Raw genomic sequence first — 20,656 nt, 5'->3', positions numbered from 1 at the left:
GGGACTCAGTTTCTCTCGCTTCTAGCTGTGACAAGAAAGGTGCTGTAACATGGAAATAGTGGGAATAAGGTTAAGTGAATTAAACTATTACTACTAATAATCTCTCTTCTTCATTACATTCACTTCGCAAAACAGCTAAGAGAACTTATGTCACCAACTGGGCCTTTTGGCGGCGCCCCCGCCCTCACCAGGACAACCAGCGCGCACCTCCACCATCTGCAAAGCGAGGACGGCTTTTTGGAGCTCCACTGGGGGACGTGTGTGTGGACGACAAGCTGCCCGCCCCAGTTCTGGTGGGTCTCCTTTTGATCTTCTGTAGCCCTCCTGACAAGGGGAGCACTCACAGGTCACGTGTTCTCATCCAAACTCATCACCAAGTGGAGCATTCTTTAGACAGCCCCTGCCTTTGGCTGAGAAGGTTTCTTCATATTATGTCAGAGAATAAAATCTGATGTCAATACCGCAGAGTCAGAAAGCACATACAGCAGTAAAAATTGCTCTTGTTCATTCCACTGGTTTCAGCAAAGACCTACATCCACTTGCTCAGACCCATTACAACAGGCTCTGCGGGTATGAAATGCTGCGAGTCCCCGTCACCCTCATCATCCCTCTTCGTCTCCTTCCTTGAACTGCACACTAGTCTCAAGTCTCCTCCATCTGAGTCTACTCAATCTTACAGCTCAGCTCTCACATACATTTGATTTGTAACACGAGAGTTAAAGTATACAAAGACTCATTCTTTGGCAAATATGAATTGCTTAATCTTGACAGGGTGTCAAGTGAAAGTCACACAGTCTGGTCTGTGTTCTGTTCAATTTGTATACCAAAATGTCAGCATTAACATTTATTCACCATCCAGTGTTTCTCAGAGCACTACACTAGATGTCAGAAATTTTATGCTAGATATGAAGAAATATATCATACTAGTTACATGTTACCGCTTACCCCAGTCCTTGCATCTTTCACAGCAAATTTAGAGTAGCTGTGATGATCACCATCCTCAAAAAGGAAGAACAAAAAGGCCTCAGTAAACTATGTGCTGTGCCCAAGGTCACATAAACAGCATATAACAGATTCCAGGTTCCTTGGATTCCCTGACTCCAGCACCTGTCACCTGTCTGTGCTGCAGGCCACACAGCAAAAGGACAGGAAAGACTGATGAGCAGGGGATACACCCAGAGGGGAGGAGAGGGGTTTCAGCCCAATTTCAAAGAGGTGAGGAATACAGAAAGCAGAATTGGGGTACACGGTCACCAAAAGGGGTACAAACACACAGAAAATGAATGAGGCAAAGATGTCCATACTTGGGCAAGAGCATTTGTATCAGGGAAGAATGAGACAGGACTGGAAAGGAGAGGGTGACTCTACAAAGGCCTCAAAGCAGAGATGTCTGACTTCACAGTGTACATTCACTGAAAAGGAAAATCTGATTAAACAAGCGTTTAAAATGTTTCAGCGTATGAATGTTAAATGGATTGCTGGGTAGAAAATACATGTAGAGACACTGAAAAAAATTCTAAATTGGCTTTAGTCCCTCCAGCTCCAGCACTGGGCCCTCACACACCACCAGTCTCTCCAATAGAGGAGAAGCGTGTGCTCTGGGCTGGGAGATAGGAAATGCCATATATTTTCTTTTCCTTCCTTTAGGAGATGCTTTCCACTCTCAGTCAGAAAGGGCCACTCACAAAGCGCATTTTCCTCAAAAATGCCAGTAAAACATCCTGCAGGGCCCTGAAGCAGAGGCTGGATTCCGGGGACACAGTAAACATGGAGGATGAGTCCATCCTGGTGCTGGCATCCGTCTTAAAGGTAGGGAAACGTCTAGCATTATCCGCACACACAGTGACTCTGAAACTCTAGGAGGCATCCTTCATCATGACTGCCCAAGAGCAACAGGCATCCTAGATGAAGGATCTGAGAAACTGGAGAACACCACACAAAGTCAAAATTTAAGGAAACTACTCTGGGTGTTAGCAGCCCCATGCTAGGTATACTTTCCTTTTTCATCACAACCCTCTCCCCATCTTCACTCCTGAACAATCCATGCAAATACAAAACTAAGTAACAAATGCAAAAGCACACACCTGTATAGAATGTCCCAAAACAAGCTTTCCGCCTTTGAGGACTCCCTTACCGCCTTCCTAATGAAGCCGAACTTTCCAAAAAAAAATTCACAGTAAGCTTTTGGAAATACTTATACAAGTTTATCAAGTAAGTAAACATCTACTTTACAATAAATCAAAACATGCTCAGTAAGGCCACTGAAATCTGTCCTCCCTTCCGCCGTCTGCTAATGCACTTACTTTAAAGCTAGTGCAGGGAGCACGGCTCCGTGTGTGCCTCCTGTCACCTCCTTTCCCACCTTTGGCTTCCCTTGTTCATGTCTGTTATGTTTCTCACCCACCACCCGTGGCTAGACTTCCATGGTAAGCAGCTCCTACCACAAGCCTCATTTCATAAATCTGCCTTTTGAAGTGGGTGCAGCAGTCAAAATTAGTTTCAAGCTCTCAAAATGCAAAGAATTTATAGAAGAAATACATTGATTTTGAAATTATACACCTAAGTCAGGTATCCAGCTACATTTCTACAAAGGGACTCACAGAACAGAAAAAGGATTTAATGAATCCATCTTGGTATTTATTATCAGTTCTGAACGAAAGTATATTAATGTAGTAATGACTACAAACAGGTTATGAAAATTATCTTAGAAATGCCATTACATTTGGTCTTTCCTTGTCTCCTATTAATGTTGGATCATAATTTGATTGTGGGATAAATAGCAACAGTTCAGAAATGACTTCGGATTGACCCCTACCACACTCGCACCATAGTACTACACACTAGCTGTGCAAATGCAAGATGAGTGTTGCCGTATCTCAGTGCACATGGAATTAATCCCATCATCTAGGAAGAGTGAGGCTCTCGTCTGTTTTCCATTGTAAGCACAGACTAGCACGAGGCTGGCTACTCGTGGGTACACGTCTTAGACCCTCCTAACGCTCTTGCTTCCTAAAGTTGACTGCTCTTAATGGGGAATCAGACTTTGCAAACTTGGCGGTGATGATACCATGTGTCAAGTAACCAGAGAGTTGGTCTAAACCAGAAATGAGTGTCTATCAGCACCACACTGAGTTTGCCATTAAACTGTCTGTAGACAGAGGTCCCACAGCAACACCCTCGGCAGATTCTGCTTGAGTCGTGTTCAGGCTTCACGCACGCAGCCTCACCCATGGCATCCACAGCCCAGGGTCCAGGAAGGAGGAGACACGTGCCCCCAGTGCAGGGAGTCTGTGCACATGAGGCACAGGCCCTGCTGTCCCTTCCAGACTCCTGCAACCAGCCACAGCTGGAGAGCTTCCTCCCTCCAAATACGCTGGGGTCACTCCAGAGGGAACCCGGAGAAAAGCCCTAATGGCAAGAGCAGGTGCCGCACACCAAGCACACACTACAGGATGAGTGGACAGAGACCTTGTCCCCTGCCGTCGCTGCTCCGTCGGCAGTGCTCAGGAGAGAGGCTGGCGCACACAGCAGCTCCGTAAGGACTGCAGCAGGAGAACGCCGACCGCACTGCAGGCGCCACAGCTGCCCAGAGGCACTTTCTGGACTAGCTCCTACCAAGAGAAGCCTCGGGCCGTGGAGCGAGGCCAGCGCCAGCGCGGTGTGCCTGTCGAACCACCACGGTGATGCAGAAACTCCCCCAGTCTGGCACAAAACATGGCAACTTCAGGGGTGGGGAGGGTGCAGCTCAGCGGAAGAGCGCATGCTTACCACGCACGAGGTCCTGGGTTCACTCCCCAGAATCTCCATCAATACATACATGAAACAACGCAATTACCACCTTGCTCACAAGGGGAAAACAATGACTGCTTCATAAACTAATAGGCCCATTTCTGTGACATAAAGGCTTCTACAACAGAAACTGACCTATTGTCTCTGACCATACTTTAATTAAAGAAAAAAATGTCTTCACCAGCCTTCTAAACTGACACATTTTCCAGGCCCCCACGTAGGAAGCTGACATTTGCGTACCTCTGGCCCTGACACTCAGAGGCCTGAAGTTCCAATGTATCGAAATTTTAAGTGTCCTATTTGGGAGGGTATGTTCCATTCAAGGAGCTGGAAGGGGGAACATGAAGGTACCACCCACTGGGGATTTTGATATGTTTTTAGCACCTGCTGCTTAAAAGGCTGCAAACTGAACTTTCACACGGTTTAAAAAAGAAGACTGACGCTATGATGAGTAGCTTTTCCCCACGAAGCAGGCACACCTCGCGTCAGAAAGCCCAGCTCTCTTGTAATATGTGTGCAAGAGTGTGAGGGGTGTGTGTTCTACATCAGAACCTCTCTTCCTTGAATTAAGAGCAAGCGCTGCGTGAAGTAAACAAGTAACATGGGCGACCGCGTTGCTTCTCAGACGCTCACAGGATGTGGGGTGGGTGAGCACCAGACAGGGCCAGCTGGGCCTGGTGTTGATGTGGACACAGGGAGCAAAGCCCAGCTGGTGGACGGGGGCTCTCACCACTCTCACTGCCGTCCAGACTCTGCTGTGATGCTTCTAATTTTAGATGGAGAGAGTCCAAGCCCCTCCTTCTGGGTGTGCGAGTGTGTAGTCAGAGTCCAGCTCTGCCTGGGTCACAAACTGGCAGTTGTGAACAAAGTGAGGCCTGAACAGGATTTTTCAACTTAATGTTTTCTTTGTTATTTCTCCAATATGTATTTATCATAAATAATATATGTGTTTTTTAATCTGCGGAAGGATTTCCTTCAGAACATCGAAGGCGGTATTTTCACAGCAAGTCTGCTCGACAAATGGCTCAGAATCCTTGATGACGGAAAACCAGAGGAAACAATAACTGCAACCAGGAGGTAATGACGGTCACACCCCAAAAACACAACCAACACCCTCTTAGGAAAACATCAGCTCATAGTTCACAGCTCTGTCTACTAAACTCATGACCAGTGTTCAAAGGGCTGCATTTGCTACCCACAGGAGGCACTTGAAAAACAGATGCAGGCATTATAACCGTTACTGAATTCTTGTTTTCATCCTAATCTTATTAATGTGGATTCCAGACTAGCTACCACCTGCTGAAGACACGGAACGGCTGCAGATGAAATCCACTGGTCAAAACAGAGACGCTAGAGAACCAATCTGCCAGTGTAACGATCTTAACTTTTCAAACACTTAATCAACCACAGAAGTTAGGATCTGGTCCAGAAATTGAAATCAATGCAACATTTTTGTATGCATTCATGCTTAGAACTCAGCGAGAGAGGACTGTGTGCACGGTTCACAAAGACGTACCCGGTTCTCTGTCTCTGTATTTCCACTTCCTAAGCAAAATGACATGCTTTGTTTAAAAGTGCATTTTTCTGTCTGTAGACTTTTGGACAAGCTGCCAAAGGCCAACGCTGACCTCCTGAAACATCTTTTCGGAGCACTCCACAACATCGAGCACCACTCCGCCTTCAATCACATGACATCATATAACTTAGCACAGTGCATCGCCCCAAGCCTTCTGGGTCCACCTAATGCCACCAGCTCACACTTGCAAGAGGACCTGACAAAAATGGTAAGGAGACCTCTCATTTTCATGTCTTGTGGGGCACGGTCCCCACTTTGAACCTCAAACATGAGATACTAACCGTGATGTACCAGATTGTTAAAGTGCACATTTTAAAAACGTTCCCCTGGAGGGGCAGAGTCACTGACCTGGTGGGGTGTGGGGATGTGGTGGGTTGTTACGTGGGAAACTGAGAGCAGTGGAGGCAGTTCTCCTTTCCCATCCAGGAGACGCAACCACAGAGTGATGAGTAGGATGATGGGACAGAACAGAACCTGAGCTTTGGGGTCTGGCAGCCGAAGCTCAACTCTCAGCCTAATCACTGAGGGAGTGTGTACTACGGCGAAGGTTCCATCGTTTCATCATCACAGAATGACACCACCACCCAGCTCCTCTGGTCACTGCTGGCACATCGCGGTGGCTTGGGCAAGATGAGCACCCACGGCTCCACACACGCTGGCCTTCCTCTGCCAGCTGTGGTCCTTCACAAGGACACTAGACTCCTATTTCACCCCCACTGCAGGCTGAGGGGACTAGTAAAACATTCCAGAACATCCGAACAGAGCCACAACAGGCCGAATCAGGTCACAGCTCTGCCCCAAGCTAAACCCGACAACCAGCACGACACGAGGCAGTGGAGACAGACACGTCTCCTCTCCAGCTGCTTCCTTCCTTCCCAAGAAAAATCACACAAATCTCTGCTTCTGAACTCTCACATATTTCCTCACTTAAGAAGTAAATTTCTCAAGTTTCTGTCTATTGGATGCTTTATTAATTTTCGTAAGATGTTTGTCAACTTATCTCAATAAAACTGGAGAAAGTGAAACAATAATGAACAAATGAAATTTAGTAAGACAATACACAGATTCACCTCAAGCATCCTTCATGGGTCACTTGAAAACTGTCCTAGTTTTAAAGATGTAACCGTCGTTACAAAAATGTTCGCTATTGAACGAGGCCACAAATTCTAACTTTAACCCTCTGATTAAAAGAGTTTTAAAATCTGTACCCAAAGTACTCTTGAAAGTATCACTATTTCTTATAGAAAACTGATTTGTAGACTCATTTTTCAATCAACTCTGGATTTTTCTCAGAATTCTCTTAGTTTTTAGCTCCACGAGTTAGGTGTGAACTGACGTTATAACGATGCCGTATGGAAAACACCCCGTTTCGCCCTCATGTGTTTCAGGTTTCTCTGGTCCAGTTCCTCCTCGAGAACCGCCTCCAGCTCTGGGGAGAAGACACCCCTCCCCTCTGGGGAGGGCGCGCGGCCACTCCTGACGAAGGTGACGTCACTAGTACCAGGGAGGAGGCTGCAGGGTGTGGGAAGCATGTGACTGACTTTGGGGAGAAAGGCAGCAAGGCTGCCAGGGCTCATGGGAGACACTCAGTGCTGTTCTGGAGCCCAAATCACATCCAAGAGCAGTGATTTCCACCTGCTTCAGGTCAGGGCGGCTTTCACACCGTCATGAGACCATACATAGAATAAGGCAGGCCTGACAGCAGAAGCTGCTAGTACAGCACTAGGAGACATCAGGGTATAATACGGTGTTTGGAAAGTTTTCCAAACAAAACTTTAAATGGGCCTCACATATATGAGATGTGCTCAGGCTGAAACTAGAGTGAGGGGCCCAGAGCACTGCCTTGTTTACTCCCCACCCCCTTTTTCCCTGCTTAATGGCACATGAGGTACCACAGGTTCCAGTGCCTCTGAAACAGGCTGACAAGAACCTGCACCAGACAGAAACAAAGGACTTGGTTTGATGTGAAACCACCTTTCCAGACTGTCAGCTCCTGAGCCCCTGTTCACCAGCTGTGTTACCTCTGGCCAGCTATTTTAGCTCACTTTCAGTTCCTTCATCTTTAAAATGTGAATAAAAACAACATCTAAATTTTAAGATTATTGTCAAGATTAATCATGGATGGAAACTAAATTTGTAAAAAAGCAATTACTAGGGCCAGGAGAAGTTCCTCTGAGAACCCTGAGCTAGGACGGTCTGAGCCCAAGGCACCACAGCTAACTGGCCCCCGCCCATTTCATGAATGAGGTTAGACTCAGCACCTGGGGACATGAATCATGAGACTCTTTGAATTTGGGGGGGCAGGTAATTAGGTTGGTTTGTCTGTTTGTTTGTTTTTTATGTTAATGGAGGTACTGGGGCTTGAACCCAGGACCTCATGGGCAGTAAGCACGCACTGAACCACGGAGCTATAAGCCTCTCCCAACCCCTCTGCAGTTTTGACAGTTTTTGGTTTTATGACATTCATCTCACTGCTTTGAGCAAATCTTTAGGAAAATCTATTTAATCAGGAATTTAGTTGAGTCTAGTACCTGAGAATGCTCTTTACTAAGATAACTGTTTTTGAATTCATCAGTGACAACAGGACGCCTGGAATCAACACGAATGATGGTGGCAGTCATTTACACAAACCCACAAGGGCAGTACGAGGCCAAGTGCCCATCCACCACAGGTCGACGCACTTGTCTGTCCACGATTTTTGAAGTCCCAGAAGAACAGGAGTGGCCATAATCTCATGCGACCCTTCCTGTGCTCTATCTTTATTCCTCACATACTGTTTCACTTTTCTCCCTCCTCTATTCTGCATGTTTATGTTCATTTAATAAAAATGGGTTAGAGAACCACTTTAGTTGCATATGGCCCTTATTAACACCTTGGTGGAGGCTCATCTGGGGAGTCTGTGTCTCAACTAAGGTCACTTCTGCACTGGCAGTCGACGGGCAGCTCAGCTGGGGCTGACTCACGTGTCTGTTGCTTGGTGCTGGCTCGAGGTGGATCCCCATCTCTTCAGCAAGCTAGCTCGGCCTTCTTCATACGGTGGAGGAAGAGTTCCCAACAGCAAGACACTTTTCAAGAGTCCATGTAGGGCAGGACTGCATGAAGGACCACAAAGACAATGAGTTACTCATCACTTACTGAGGGCTGTGACTCATCGACCACACACGATACGTAAAACCTGAGACAGCATTCCTAACACACACCTACTCTTCTTCACGAGTTGTTAACCCTCCATTCTTTAGACCAGCATTTTCCATATGGTATTAAGAAGTTTGGTAGGGAGTATCTTTGAAATAATCATGTATTTCCCCCCCCCATTGTTTCTTGCCTCTATCTTACCCCCTGTCTTAAGCTGTATTAAGAGACACATCATTTCCTCAGAGAACAGAAGTTACACAAGAATATGAGGAATAACAGAGCTGGTTGTTGCCTGTGAGTTTTAAAACATTCAGTTTTGCAGGAAACAAAAACACTTCATGGCATGAAGATTCAGGTGGGAATCTCATGGGGAAAGCCCCAAACAATGAGGCGTATAGGACATTTGCACCATTTCCTGAATAGAAACCAAGAGAAATCAGGAAGCCCTCACAGAACAGCTAAATCGCATCTCTAGGACAGAGCCTGGTAGAGGCACACAGAACTTCTTGCACCTCAACATGGAACAGATCAGTGAAATGATTCCATCAATCTGAGAACAGTAGGGAAGGAATAAAGTCACTGGCCGTGATGACACATGTCCCAGCAACAGTTGTGCAGGCCAGCTCCCCAGGTCCAGACAGCAACTAGAAAAGCTCAGCAGGTGCCCAGTGTACACAGATGACACAGAGGGCCACTAAGCGTCATTCCACATCCCACCACCTCCTAACTCCTTGGCAGTAGAAGACTCGAAACAACAGACACACTCATGGAGGAAACGGAGAGACCTTGCATGGCTACCAATTTGGGAACAAAGTATTAAGCTGTAAATCAAGTGAGTTATTTAAAATTGTAGACCAGTCCCCATCTTACATAAATCAGTTCGTAGACAGACTGGCACAAGTATATGGGATATGTGGTCCCCGCATTATTTTCCTAGACAGTGTTCCGTGGTCAAATAGGTTTGGGAAATGCTGTCTTTTCCTTCAGAACATCAAAATGCCCATTAAAATATTAATGTTTCAGAGAAGACCCACAGTAAAGAAACCCAGTATTTTCCCCATTGATTTGACCTGGGAGAGCCTTTTGGAGAAACTCTGTTCATGAGTGATCCTGGAAAGACATATCAGTAAGCACTGCTCTCAATTTAACTTAAGTCATAATTTAACTTACTCACCTACTCAAAAACCTTCAATGAGTTTCAATGGAATTTTAGACTTGGTTTTCAGAAAAATTTCTATTTTAAGAGCCTCCACAATGCAACCTGCCCTAGTCATCAGTTGTCAGTGTTTTCCTGTGTAGCTTCCTTTCCTTTAGCTCATCAAACTCTTCACTCTCCTGAACAAGATACATTCTTGTTACCAAGTATAATTCTCAACTCCCCAGGGTCTCTACGTGCCCACAAACTAGATGGCCATGTGGGTTCTACTCTCCCAGAAATGTCCCAACGCTGCCCCTGACCATTCCAGCTCAAAGTAGCTGTTCTTTGATAATGCAGGAGCATGTCACCCTGTTACAAGTCAGCTTCTATGGTGCTTTGCCCCAGCAGGAATTATGTCAGTATGTTTACACATCATTTAACAAATCCAAATTCCTGTGGTGAATGATTGTATTTTGCGTTAGTTTTATATTACTTCCAGTGGCTGGCTGAATGTCTACCTCTAAAAATGAATGAACGTGCACTTTTCTGAGTGTGGAAACTTCACATACGTTGGGAATGACTTTGGGAATGACTGCAAATTTTAAACTAAAGAGGTAGAACCCAGCCCACATGGAATTTTAGTGCGCAGCAATAAGACATCAGTTTGACTAAGTTAGTTTGTTAGAGAGCACCTCACAGCGTTCACTATTCACAAGTCCTGGGACGTACTATTCCAATTCATCATGTAAAAAATGTGGTATTGGTGTGATGTATTTGGGAAGAACTGCATGTGTGTGTGAAATTTCTTTTAAACAGCAACATTCCATAATCAAAGGGACAAAAACCATAGCTGGACAATGCACCTGTCAATTGGTGGGCCAAGAAAGACATGCAAAAGTCCCTCAAATCTGAAAAGGAGAAAGAAATCACAGTACATAAAGAAAAGCTGAAATTCAACTAATTTGTCCAATGCAAGTCCTACAGGATATTCTTGCCATGGGAACATAGTTAATAAATGTTCCTTTCACCCTCAGGATACTCAAGCACAATACATCCTGGAAAAGTCAATTTACTAATTTTATGAAAGATGCTACAGACTGATAAACTGTAAAAGGATCAAACTGTCTAATCTAGAATGAATGTAATGCAATTAGACTTTCTGATATTGGACTTTATCACTGCTCCTAAGATCTGTGTAATCTTCCCTCAACCTGCACTTCGTGGTTAATTAAGGTTAAAAATTCTGAAAATTGTATTCCAGAAAGCCATTCATTGCCTACCTTTATTTGTGAAAACTAATTTTCTCCATGGTCATTAATTACTGTGATATACTGAATGGTATATATGCATATATATATATGTATGTGTGTGTATATATATATGTTCCATTCAATATATACATTTACATGTTATAAAATATGTATTACACATAAATATATTTATATTTATTTACACACTCAACTTTGCATTCCATAAAAGCAACATTTAAGAATTTGGGGTATAGAGTATGTAGTTGTACAAAAAGCCGTCTTTTTCCAGAAAACATTAGGCGATGTCTTTCCTATTTTTCTGTAACTCCTTCTATTCTGGCCAAATGAGCCACTAAGTATTCTAAACATCTGTAATGAAATGTGACTGTTTTCCCCTTTTACACTTTTCATGCTCACAACATACCTGGCACTAGGAAGAAAGTGATTTCTTTTCGGACTTGGACCTAAACGTCAGTATTCATTCGCTTGCCTTAGCCTTCCCAAAGAACAAAACCACTCCTTTGTCACGTGAAAGAAACATTAGCAAACAAAATTCTGAAGAGAGTTACAATTCTGGAAAATGGAAAAAGAAACTACTTTGAAACAGTGGGAATTTTTCGAAAACGTAAAGGAATGAGACTAGTTGGGGGGTGGTGGGAGGTGTTGGCACCAGCCCAATCTGGCCTGGCCACAAGGTCAGCCTTCAGGGGGGATCGGCAACCAGGATCCTCACCACCCACCCGAGCCACCCCCTCCACACTTACCGATCCCTTGACTGCTCATTCCTTCAACAAAAGCGACTCAGCTCAGCTGGGAGCAGCGAAACTGCAGGTGGACCTGCCCTGGGCAGGGGGAGGGCCTGTGGGGGGTGGGGGCGGCTGGGGTCAGTCTGGGGAACAAAGGAGTCTAACTCGGGATTCAAGCAGGGACAGGGCAGAGCCTGGGGACTTGGGGACACAGACAGACATTTGACGAGTGATGGTCCATCCTTGCACCCATCAAGACAAGGCTTGTCACTGGCCAAGGCCAGGTCCCCCCCCAATGTTGGCTGTGTTGGAAGCATAGACACTGGCAGCGGACTCTGAGGGCTTCTCAGGTTTCTTCTGCCGAAAGGGCACCTACGAGTGCTTGAGAGGAGCTGAGGCCTCACCTGCCTGCACACCTGGCTGCCTTGGGGAGTGTGTGAAAGGGCAAGGGGGCCAGGTTCTGGGGGGATTTGGGAGGGGCAGCCCCAGGTTTGCTGATGGACAGAGCATCCTGCCATCTGGCACTCGCCATCTGCCTCTACAAGGACTGGGCCATGCTGCCGCATGCCATCTAACTCTGTTTGGATTCAACTGTGAGCCACTGCAGCCTCTGACCTCCAACATACCCTGAAAGGAGTTCAGGATGGAGGTCAGGAATGAGGCGCTCTGTGCTCTGGGAACACTGGTGGAACAGGCCTTCAGATAGTTAGATGTTTTCATGAGATTTTATGAGCCCAAATCCTTGTGTGTCCTCCAATCTAGAAAAACACTAAATTCATCAACGATGACAACCGCTCCCCCTGACGAGGAGCTAGCCTCTGCCTGGGTGTGTGCTTGACCGTGCACACAACCCCTCTTCACTGAAATCACATTGAACACTCTGCTCTCCCCTGCCTCCTCCGAACAGCTTCTCACAACTATCTGGGATGTTGTCTCCAGGGCTACAGTCCTCATTTTGACCCCAATAAAACTTAGCCCACAGCTCTCACGTTGTGTGGTTTTATTTTAGTCTACAGTCCCTAAATATACTCAGCTGTGGGGCCATGGGACTCCACAGGCTTTTGGCGCCCAGCCCAGGAGACACCAGAGGAAGGAGGGCTGGGGGACTGGGTGCCCCCCGGAAGGTGTCCCCTGATCAGCAGGATTGGCTCCCTGGAAGTGGATGGTCAGCAATGTGGGCAGGGGGTGAGTTCGGTGGAAACGGGAGCAGAGGACGCGCAGACTCCGAGGTCTGATGCCCTCACTCTCCGAGGCCCTTCAGTTCCCGCGGAACCCCTGCCCTACTCACCTGCTACCACAGTCCCGACTCCCAGCCCCGTTACCTCTGGCTGGGGCCTGCAGCCTGGCAGGTTTCCAGACAGCACTGGCAGGTCTACATGGCACCAGGCTGATCGCTGCCGACCACCTCCTGGGAGGAGACCAGGCCAGGCTGCTGGGTGCCCCGCAGGGCTCCTGCTCTGGGCACTAATTAGCTTATCAGTCTCCCAGAGGAGGGGAGGGCAAGGGGTGCTGCCCCCTCTCCTGAGGGGTTCAGCCAGGATCTACCCCTACAGCCTCAAGCCACGAAGGGCACCAAGAGGCCTCTACCCCAGGTCCAGAGAACCAGCCTCTCGGGCTGGCAGCCCAGGAGGCGGGCAGCTGCTGGGCTCAATCAGAACCTGCAGTACAGCAACACAGTCCCCCGGCCTCGGCCTCTACCCTATCCAGTGTCCCCTGTCTCCCTAGGCCCTGGTGACCGGAATCAGGGGAGCACGCACGGACTCCTGACCTCCAGCACATGGACAGGAAGCTTCTCCTTGCCCCCTCCCCCATCTCAACATTAACAGCTCCCTGTGCATTTTATCATTTAATCTTGGAAATAATCCACACCTCAGCTGTGTAGATATAGAAACTGAGGCTCAGAGAGGTGGTAGGAGTGTCGGACACCACACAGAAAGACAGCAGGAGGGCCAGGATTCCAGTTTTTATCTCTCTGACCACCTCACATCCCCTCCACCCTGCCAAAGCCTCCAATATCTGAGCTGTGAAATCAGAACTGGGAAACAGACCTGAAAGGGACCCTCAAGCAAGGTGGAGGGGGGCCTCCCTAAGGCCCTTTCCACATCAGGACAGAGCCCCATCAGCGGAGGCTTCCCAGGTCATTTGCAGAGCTTTCCAGGCTTCCCTGGGCATCAGCCAGGGACTGGCCCCAAGCAAGACATGTGGGTTGTGGTCTCTGACCGGAGGACCCTCACTTGTATCTTACACACACCCTGACCTGGCAAAGGTCAGGGGTCCCTCGGCCCTCCTTCTTTCAGTTAGATCTCTAGGACACATCCTCTTATACTCACAACATCTGGAAGTTCTTCCCCATGTCTGACTGCAACCCTCCCTGCTGCAGGGGACACCTATTACCATCTCTGCAACACAAGCAGCTCCTTCCTTCCTCGGGCACACAGGGACTGCTCCCACATGTGGGAGACCATTTGCTGCCTCTTGTTTGAACTTCAGAAACTTGGAATACCTGGGTCTCAGATCCAGGCCCCCACTCCTGGGCTCAGATCTGAGGGATCTAGGTCAGTGACATCTGCTCTTCCCTACTCCCCAGGTCCAGGGTGACAGAAGGAGCTGAGCCAAGGGCCCCTCCCAGCATCAGAAGTGGGGAGACCCTTCCTGACTGAGTTGAGGGGAGGTTGCAGGGGTCCCCGGACCCCTCAAATCAGAATTCCCAGAGAAAACGCTGTGCCTTCCCCAACAGACCAAGGTTTCCAGGAAGGCCCAGCCACTGCCCACCCGTATGCAGGCCACCAGTTCCTCACCACAGGCTCTTCACACCCCGCTGTGGCCAAAGCCCCCATGTCACCAAACCCCAGGCAAAACCACATGTCCCTTTCGCTCCACTTCTGAGCTCTTCTGCCCTCAGTCAGCACCCTAGGGCCTGACCCTGAGCTGAGACCCGAGTTTCCTCTGCTGCTCCCCATCCCTCGGATCCCTTGGTCGGACCTGAATGCATCAAGCAATCTCCTTCCACACCCACATGACCCTCGTCCACCCACCTAGCTCCCTGAACAGCCGGCCTCCCGATCCCACATCCCCCATGCCAAGTTGTCCTTGAGAGCATGTTAGGCCTGTCACTGCCATGGTAAGCTGCCCCTCTGGTAGCTATCTGAGGCCTGCACTCCCGTTGGCTGCATACCACCCATGGGTCCTCCCACCTCTGCCCAGTTCTCTCACTACGTGATGGCCTTATGCTCCTGCTGGCGTCCTCCTCTGGGAGGGGGCAACGGGAACCTGGTTTGCAAACCCCGCTGTCTTAACCCCAGTAGGGGCAGAGTGCCCAGCCAACATTTGCTATGGGGGGGACAAGTGAGGCCCCGCGGCCAGGCAGCATGGACCCTCTCTGCCCTTCCAAACTGGCCACAACCTCCAAAAACCCGCCCTCCTCCCTCCCTCTCACACCCATAGACCCATCAGCAGCCAGCCTTCCTGTCAAAATACACCAAGACTCCCATGGCTGTTTTCCATTCCGTGGCCACCACCCTGGTGGGACCCACTGCCGGCCTCCGCCCTGCCTGCTTCTGCCTGTCCCCAGCACAGGGCCATCAGTGGAAATATGCCAGGACACATTCCCTGCTCAAAACCTTCCTGCTGCTCCCTCCTTATTCAGAGAAAAGGTCATGCTGCTCTCAGGGATCCCACAGGCCCCAGGGACTGGCCAATCTTCCCTGACCCTCCCCCACTTCCCCCCTAGAGTACACCTGTCCAGCCACACTCAGACGGGGAACCCCACCCCCCTGCAATCCCGCCCTCGGAGACCTGACTCATTCTGACTTCAGCCCCTGTGCGGGGCCACAGCCTTATCCTGGTGTTCCAGGTGAGGTCGCTAAGAGAAAGCAGCCTGGCTTCTGTCACCAGCTGCCAGAGGAGAGTAGCCTGGCCCACACCGAGCTCAGAACGCCCCCCCCCCCCGGGGACCTCCGCTGGGGCCCTGGTGTGTCAGAGCCTGGGAGGAGGCTCAGCCTGCGGCTCCCCTGCCGCTCTGCTCCCTGAATTACTCCCTGCTGGTCCAGCCCAGCCCCAGGAGGGGAAACTGGACAGCCAAGGCCACTGCTGGCCACTCAGGGCCGAAGTGTCTCCCCTGTGAAGTAGGCACACATCTTGACCCCACGTGCTGCTCAGGGAGACCACAGTATACAGGGCTCAGCACAGGACCTGGCACGCTCATGGGAGATCAAGGGACAGTAACACAGACTGTGCGTGCAGAGTGCAGCCTACCTGCCTGCCCACTGAGCCTGGGCATTCAGGATGCCTCCTGTAGGACCATGAAGCAGGTCTTAGTATAGGACTGTGTGCATCAGGGTCCCCTGGGGTTTCATGGGCTAACTCACACTGGAGTGGGAAGGCATCATATGTGTCCTCCCACACAGCACAAAGAAGCCAGGGTGGGTGCAGCTGTTCCCACTGAGGCAACAGGGAGTGGGCAATGTGTCTCTGTAGGCAGGGGCTTCTAGGAGAGCCTCAAAACTCCTCCGCTGGGCCTTTGGGCTCCCAAAACCACCCATTCCAGATACAAGCCCTGCTAAATCACGCTTCACGTGTCCAGAGTGCCAACCTCCCACCTCTGCCTATCGACTTCCAACCCACAGACCAGGCTTGTGCTGGGTTGCCTCCTCCAGGGAACCCACCTGGAGAAGCTGGGAGTTCCTGAGCACTGCACCTGGCTCCTCCAACAGCTCCTACCTGGCTGCTGGGCTGGGGCTCCCTGCCTGGGGCCCACCTCCCGCAGCAGCTGGAGCTCAATCAGGGCTCTCAGGTCTCCCGGCAGCTCAGACAGCCCCGCCCCCACACACGACAGCTGGGATGGAGTCGCTCGGGGCTCAGAACACAGGCGCCCTCTCCTACTTTCAGGCCTTCATCTTGGCCGTTCCCTCTGAGCACATCCCCTCCTGTCCCCTGGCTGACTCAGCTTTATCCTTGAGGGCTCTCCCGAGGCCCTGCCATCTACTGGAAGCCTCCTCAATCTCCCACTCTGTGCCCAGCTCCCCTCTGACCACTAGCCTGTGAGAAACCCCTCCTCGGGCAGGCCCATGTCTGCTTCCCCAGATCAGTGCCATGTCCTCTCTGTTCAGGGTCTGTCAGCAATGCTTGCGACCTGAGGGGATCTTGGGGTGTGGAGATCTCCCTGACTTCCTCTTGCTGAGTGAGCTGCTGGGTGAGAGCCAGAGCATGCACCCTCAGGCCTGTGTCCCTGACCATGGTGGGAGGGCTCTTCAGGCACTGAAAACATCTAAGGCTCACTTAGCATCCACAGGTCTGTGACCAGGGCCTCGAAAGCTTCTCACGTAGCTCAGGATGCCCATCTCCTGGCTCCCACCTGGCGCCGGCCATGCTCTGAGTCAGAGCTTCCAGCCGCAGGCCTGCTCCAAGGCTGGAAACCTGGCCATCCTCGGGGTCTCATGGCTCTTCACCTGACCCACCCCACCCACCTGGGCAGGGACACAAAGGCCCAGGAGAGCCTGCCAGGCACAACAAGATCCCTGCAGAAGAGGGGACCCTGAGCTCCAAAGCCCTGCAAGAAAGTGGTCTGCACTGGGGGAGCCAGGGTCCCGACAACCCCAGGATACCTGCTGACTCCACCCAGCTAAGAGGCCTGCACCCCTACCTGAGCCCTTTTCCCCTCACTCAGACCTTCCCCGGGTGCACATCTGGCCTACCTCTGTCTGGCCAGCCACTTACTCATGCCAGCTGTGGGGCCAGCCCCTTGACACCCACACCCCATCATGCTACTAACACTGGCGCAACTCAACCTCAAGTCGATAGGTCACTCACTCAGCAAGTGCATCCCTGGCCTGCCTGTTCAGGCTCCGTGCTGGGTGCTGGGCACCTGCACAGGTGCCAGTAGACCCCAGACCTCCCCACCCCTGCCAGCTCAGCTCTGTCTCCTCCAAGACACCTTCCCAGCCTGCTTCCCAGACTGCGTGGCCCCATGAGCTCTCCCCTCTGCCCTCCCACCCAGCCCCCTCACCTACTCGGTCTCATTAACGGCCCAGGGTGTGTCCTGGTTCTCAGGAGGAGAGGGGTTTCATATTGTAACAAAGGAGAACAAACCGGACTCCGTATCAGGGCTACTCCTTCAGTTTTAACCACTGTGCTGTTTCCAGGCTTAGCCTTGCTTGCTCTTCACCTTTTGGGAAACAATGTTGTGTTTAGCCCGAAATAGACAGGAGAGCCTATTCTTAGAGCTCTGACCTTTAAGGATGTCAGCACTTCTGCACTTACAGAGAGATGGCAAGTTGCAAAATGGAGAATCTGTCTTTTGTTGGAGATTTAAGGGAACACCAGGGCCTGACCCACATGGAGGGCTGCAAGAACAAAGCATTCTTACAGTAAGAAGTTCGCAACGACGAACCCCACCCACTCGCTCACTTTTTTTTTTTTGGTATAAAAGTAGCCTGTATTCTGACTGGAGAAGGATGGTTCTCCAGGACACTGGTAGGGCCATCCTCTCGGTCTGCTAGCTTTCCAAATAAAGTCACTATTCCTTGCCCCAACACCTCGTCTCCTGATTCACCAGCTGTCATGCAGCGAGCAGAACAAGTTTGGACTCTGTAACAATTTCCCCCGAACTGCTGAGACAATTCTGAACACCACCTTAACTGCCACCACAGCCTCCACTCTCACGGCTCTCACTGAAACCACAACCAGCGCCATAACCACCACCACCACCACCACCACCATTATCACTGCCTGCGCCCCACAGCCGCCCTGCACACCCCCAAGCAGGGCAGGCATCCTCCCAGAGCGGCCCTGAGCTGTTCCCCAGCCTGTCCAGCAGATCCCGTAAGCTCAGGACTGTCCACACTCATTGCCTACACTGACTGTCAGGCCCCACCTCTGACACTCAAGTCAGTTGTGAACACCCCACTCATAGGACTGCACGCCCCCGCGACTGACACAAGGGCCCCATAGGGGCCAGAAAACACAGGGACCAGACGCAGCCAGAGGTAGCCCCACAGGAGACTCCTGTGCCCTGAACTCCACCCGGGAAAGCTCCCCATACCCAGATGCCACCTGCCCCTGCCAAACCAGTGTATCCCGACCCTCATGCACATGTCTATGCTGGTCCCACCACACAGGAGCCCGCCCCAGCCCCCAGACACCAGGGCCACCACTGGCCCACCAGCAGCCAACACTGCCCTTCAGCCAGCACGGGACAAACTGGGCTGGGAACTGGCCGCCTCTGACAGTGAGCTGGACACCATTCCGAATGCCCCCCTTGGCCTGCCCCCTCACTGCACTCTCCGAGGAAACCAGGGACAGGGATGGGGCAAGGCTGTTAGAAGGACGAGGACATGCACTTGGGTGAGGACCCCAGGGAGGGGGCTCGGCCTGGGTCCTGAGTGTCTCCCAGGACAGCTCCATCCGACAGGGCCGAGGTCTGCCCAGGCACGGAGGGAGCACAGACTGGCATGACCCACGCGGCCACCCTGGGCCTGTCAATGGCACTCCGTGCCCCAGTCTCCTCAGCCAGGCGGCTCTAAAGGTGCCTGGAGTGGGGTCAAGTTTTGACAAAGGACCAAGACTGTGTGGGAAGGTCACGTCCTCCACCAGCCAGTCCCAGTGTCTGCTCTGCCAGCTCAGTGAGGGTGCTAAGTGACCACTAATTAGGGAAACCCCAACCCAACGGGACAGAGGCACTTAAAGGACTTCTCAGAGTTACAGCTGCCGTGCACGTCGACCCAGGAGAACAAGACACAGTGGGTATGGAACTGTCTTTCCTGGAGCCCACGTGGGACTAGCGTCAGGCAGAGCACCTCCTGAACACTAGCACAGCAGGAGGAGCACCGTGGAGTGTGCCTGGCTCAGGCCTGGCCTGTACGACGTCCCTACACTGGGCCTCACCTCCACTACTTGCAAGTGATGGCACAGCAGGTGATTTCGCAGGATCTTGCCAGCTCTCACTCTTGTGCTCTTTGTAACTCTGGGTTATTCTTTTTTAAAATGGAAACTGCAAAACCCATGCAGCCACCATGAGTGAAAGACCCAGCGAGCTGTCCGATCAGAACCACAGGACTGAACTCCCTGGATGTGCTCCTGGCCCTCCTTAACCCCGGCACCAGTCCATCCTCCTGGGCCCATCTTCCACCCATCCACCCAAACATCTGAGAATTCTGCAAAGATCCCCTTTCCCTCCCTAATGGCCCTGCTCCCAAGGCCCTCACTGCCATCGGCCAGGCTGGTGTAGGGGTGTTGTGGGGATGGGGACATGAGCCCTGTTGGGAGAAGTCTCCTCATGTGTACATGTTGAGCACGTGTCCAAGTGTGTGTGTACAACTGGGAGTGAGGCAGGCTGAGGGTCTGTGCTGTGGGAGGAAGCCTCTGACTCAGACTTTCCAAGACGAGCATGTCACATGGCTGACAGTTGCACGTGGCCGGAAGAGGGGGCGGCCCTCTAAGCACATAACACATGCATACGTACACACGAATGCGCACAAGGGACTCCAGATGAGACACGGGGTCAGGGCTCAATGCGTGACCAGTGGCCAGGACCAGGGCTCAGTCTGAGTCTGGAATCTAGGCTCCATCAGAACAGGGACAGAGTCATGAATCACAGTCATGGATCAAAGGATCGACTACAGCTCAGATGATGGTCACATCACTGATGGCTCTGACCTGCCAGTGGCCCCCTGAACACACAGAATTCTGCAGGCATCTGAGAACCTTTCTCATCCAAACACACATAAACACAGGCCCATGACAGCACAGACCCAGTCCCTGGGCTCACTGGTAGAAGCAGACCTGGGGCCCTCTCCCTGGTCCCCACTTCAGGAAACACTTGGCTTCTGTGAGCCCGTTTATGTGAGGAGTGGCCCCACTTGGGCATGGAAGGAGGTTCTCCCCAGCACAGAGCAGAGCAAAGGGGGAAGAGTGGGGGAGGGGCAGGGACAGCACCCTCCCTCCCATTCCCAGCCCATCCCTGGCCTTTGGCCCCAGGGTGTTCAATTCTGGATCAGATACCACAATCCTCATCCTGAGCTGGATG

General features: G+C 50.9%; 2 protein-coding genes across 8 annotated transcripts in view; one reads left to right on the top strand and one right to left on the bottom strand.

Moving 5' to 3' along the window:
- LOC140688381 (ankyrin repeat domain-containing protein 26-like) overlaps positions 1-20,656 on the bottom strand; it is a 129,447-nt gene that overhangs the window by 96,118 nt on the left and 12,673 nt on the right. For all 7 annotated transcript variants that reach the window (XM_072947046.1, XM_072947047.1, XM_072947051.1 and 4 more), the window contains exon 2: positions 8,329-8,457. In XM_072947046.1, coding sequence (XP_072803147.1) covers positions 8,329-8,457 — 129 coding nt within the window. The remainder of the gene's footprint in view (positions 1-8,328; positions 8,458-20,656) is intronic.
- LOC140688382 (rho GTPase-activating protein 20-like) lies at positions 139-8,208 on the top strand. Its single transcript, XM_072947055.1, has 6 exons — positions 139-293; positions 1,648-1,809; positions 4,757-4,866; positions 5,384-5,573; positions 6,754-6,850; positions 7,941-8,208. The coding sequence occupies exons 2-6, from the start codon at positions 1,651-1,653 to the stop codon at positions 8,093-8,095; spliced, it is 711 nt and encodes a 236-aa protein (XP_072803156.1). The 5' UTR covers positions 139-293; positions 1,648-1,650; the 3' UTR covers positions 8,096-8,208.

Source organism: Vicugna pacos, chromosome 22, assembly GCF_048564905.1.
Source record: "Vicugna pacos chromosome 22, VicPac4, whole genome shotgun sequence".
NCBI classification, from domain to species: domain Eukaryota; kingdom Metazoa; phylum Chordata; class Mammalia; order Artiodactyla; family Camelidae; genus Vicugna; species Vicugna pacos.
Note: the sequence above shows the minus strand (reverse complement) of the source record. Positions and strands in the feature narration are given on the sequence as shown.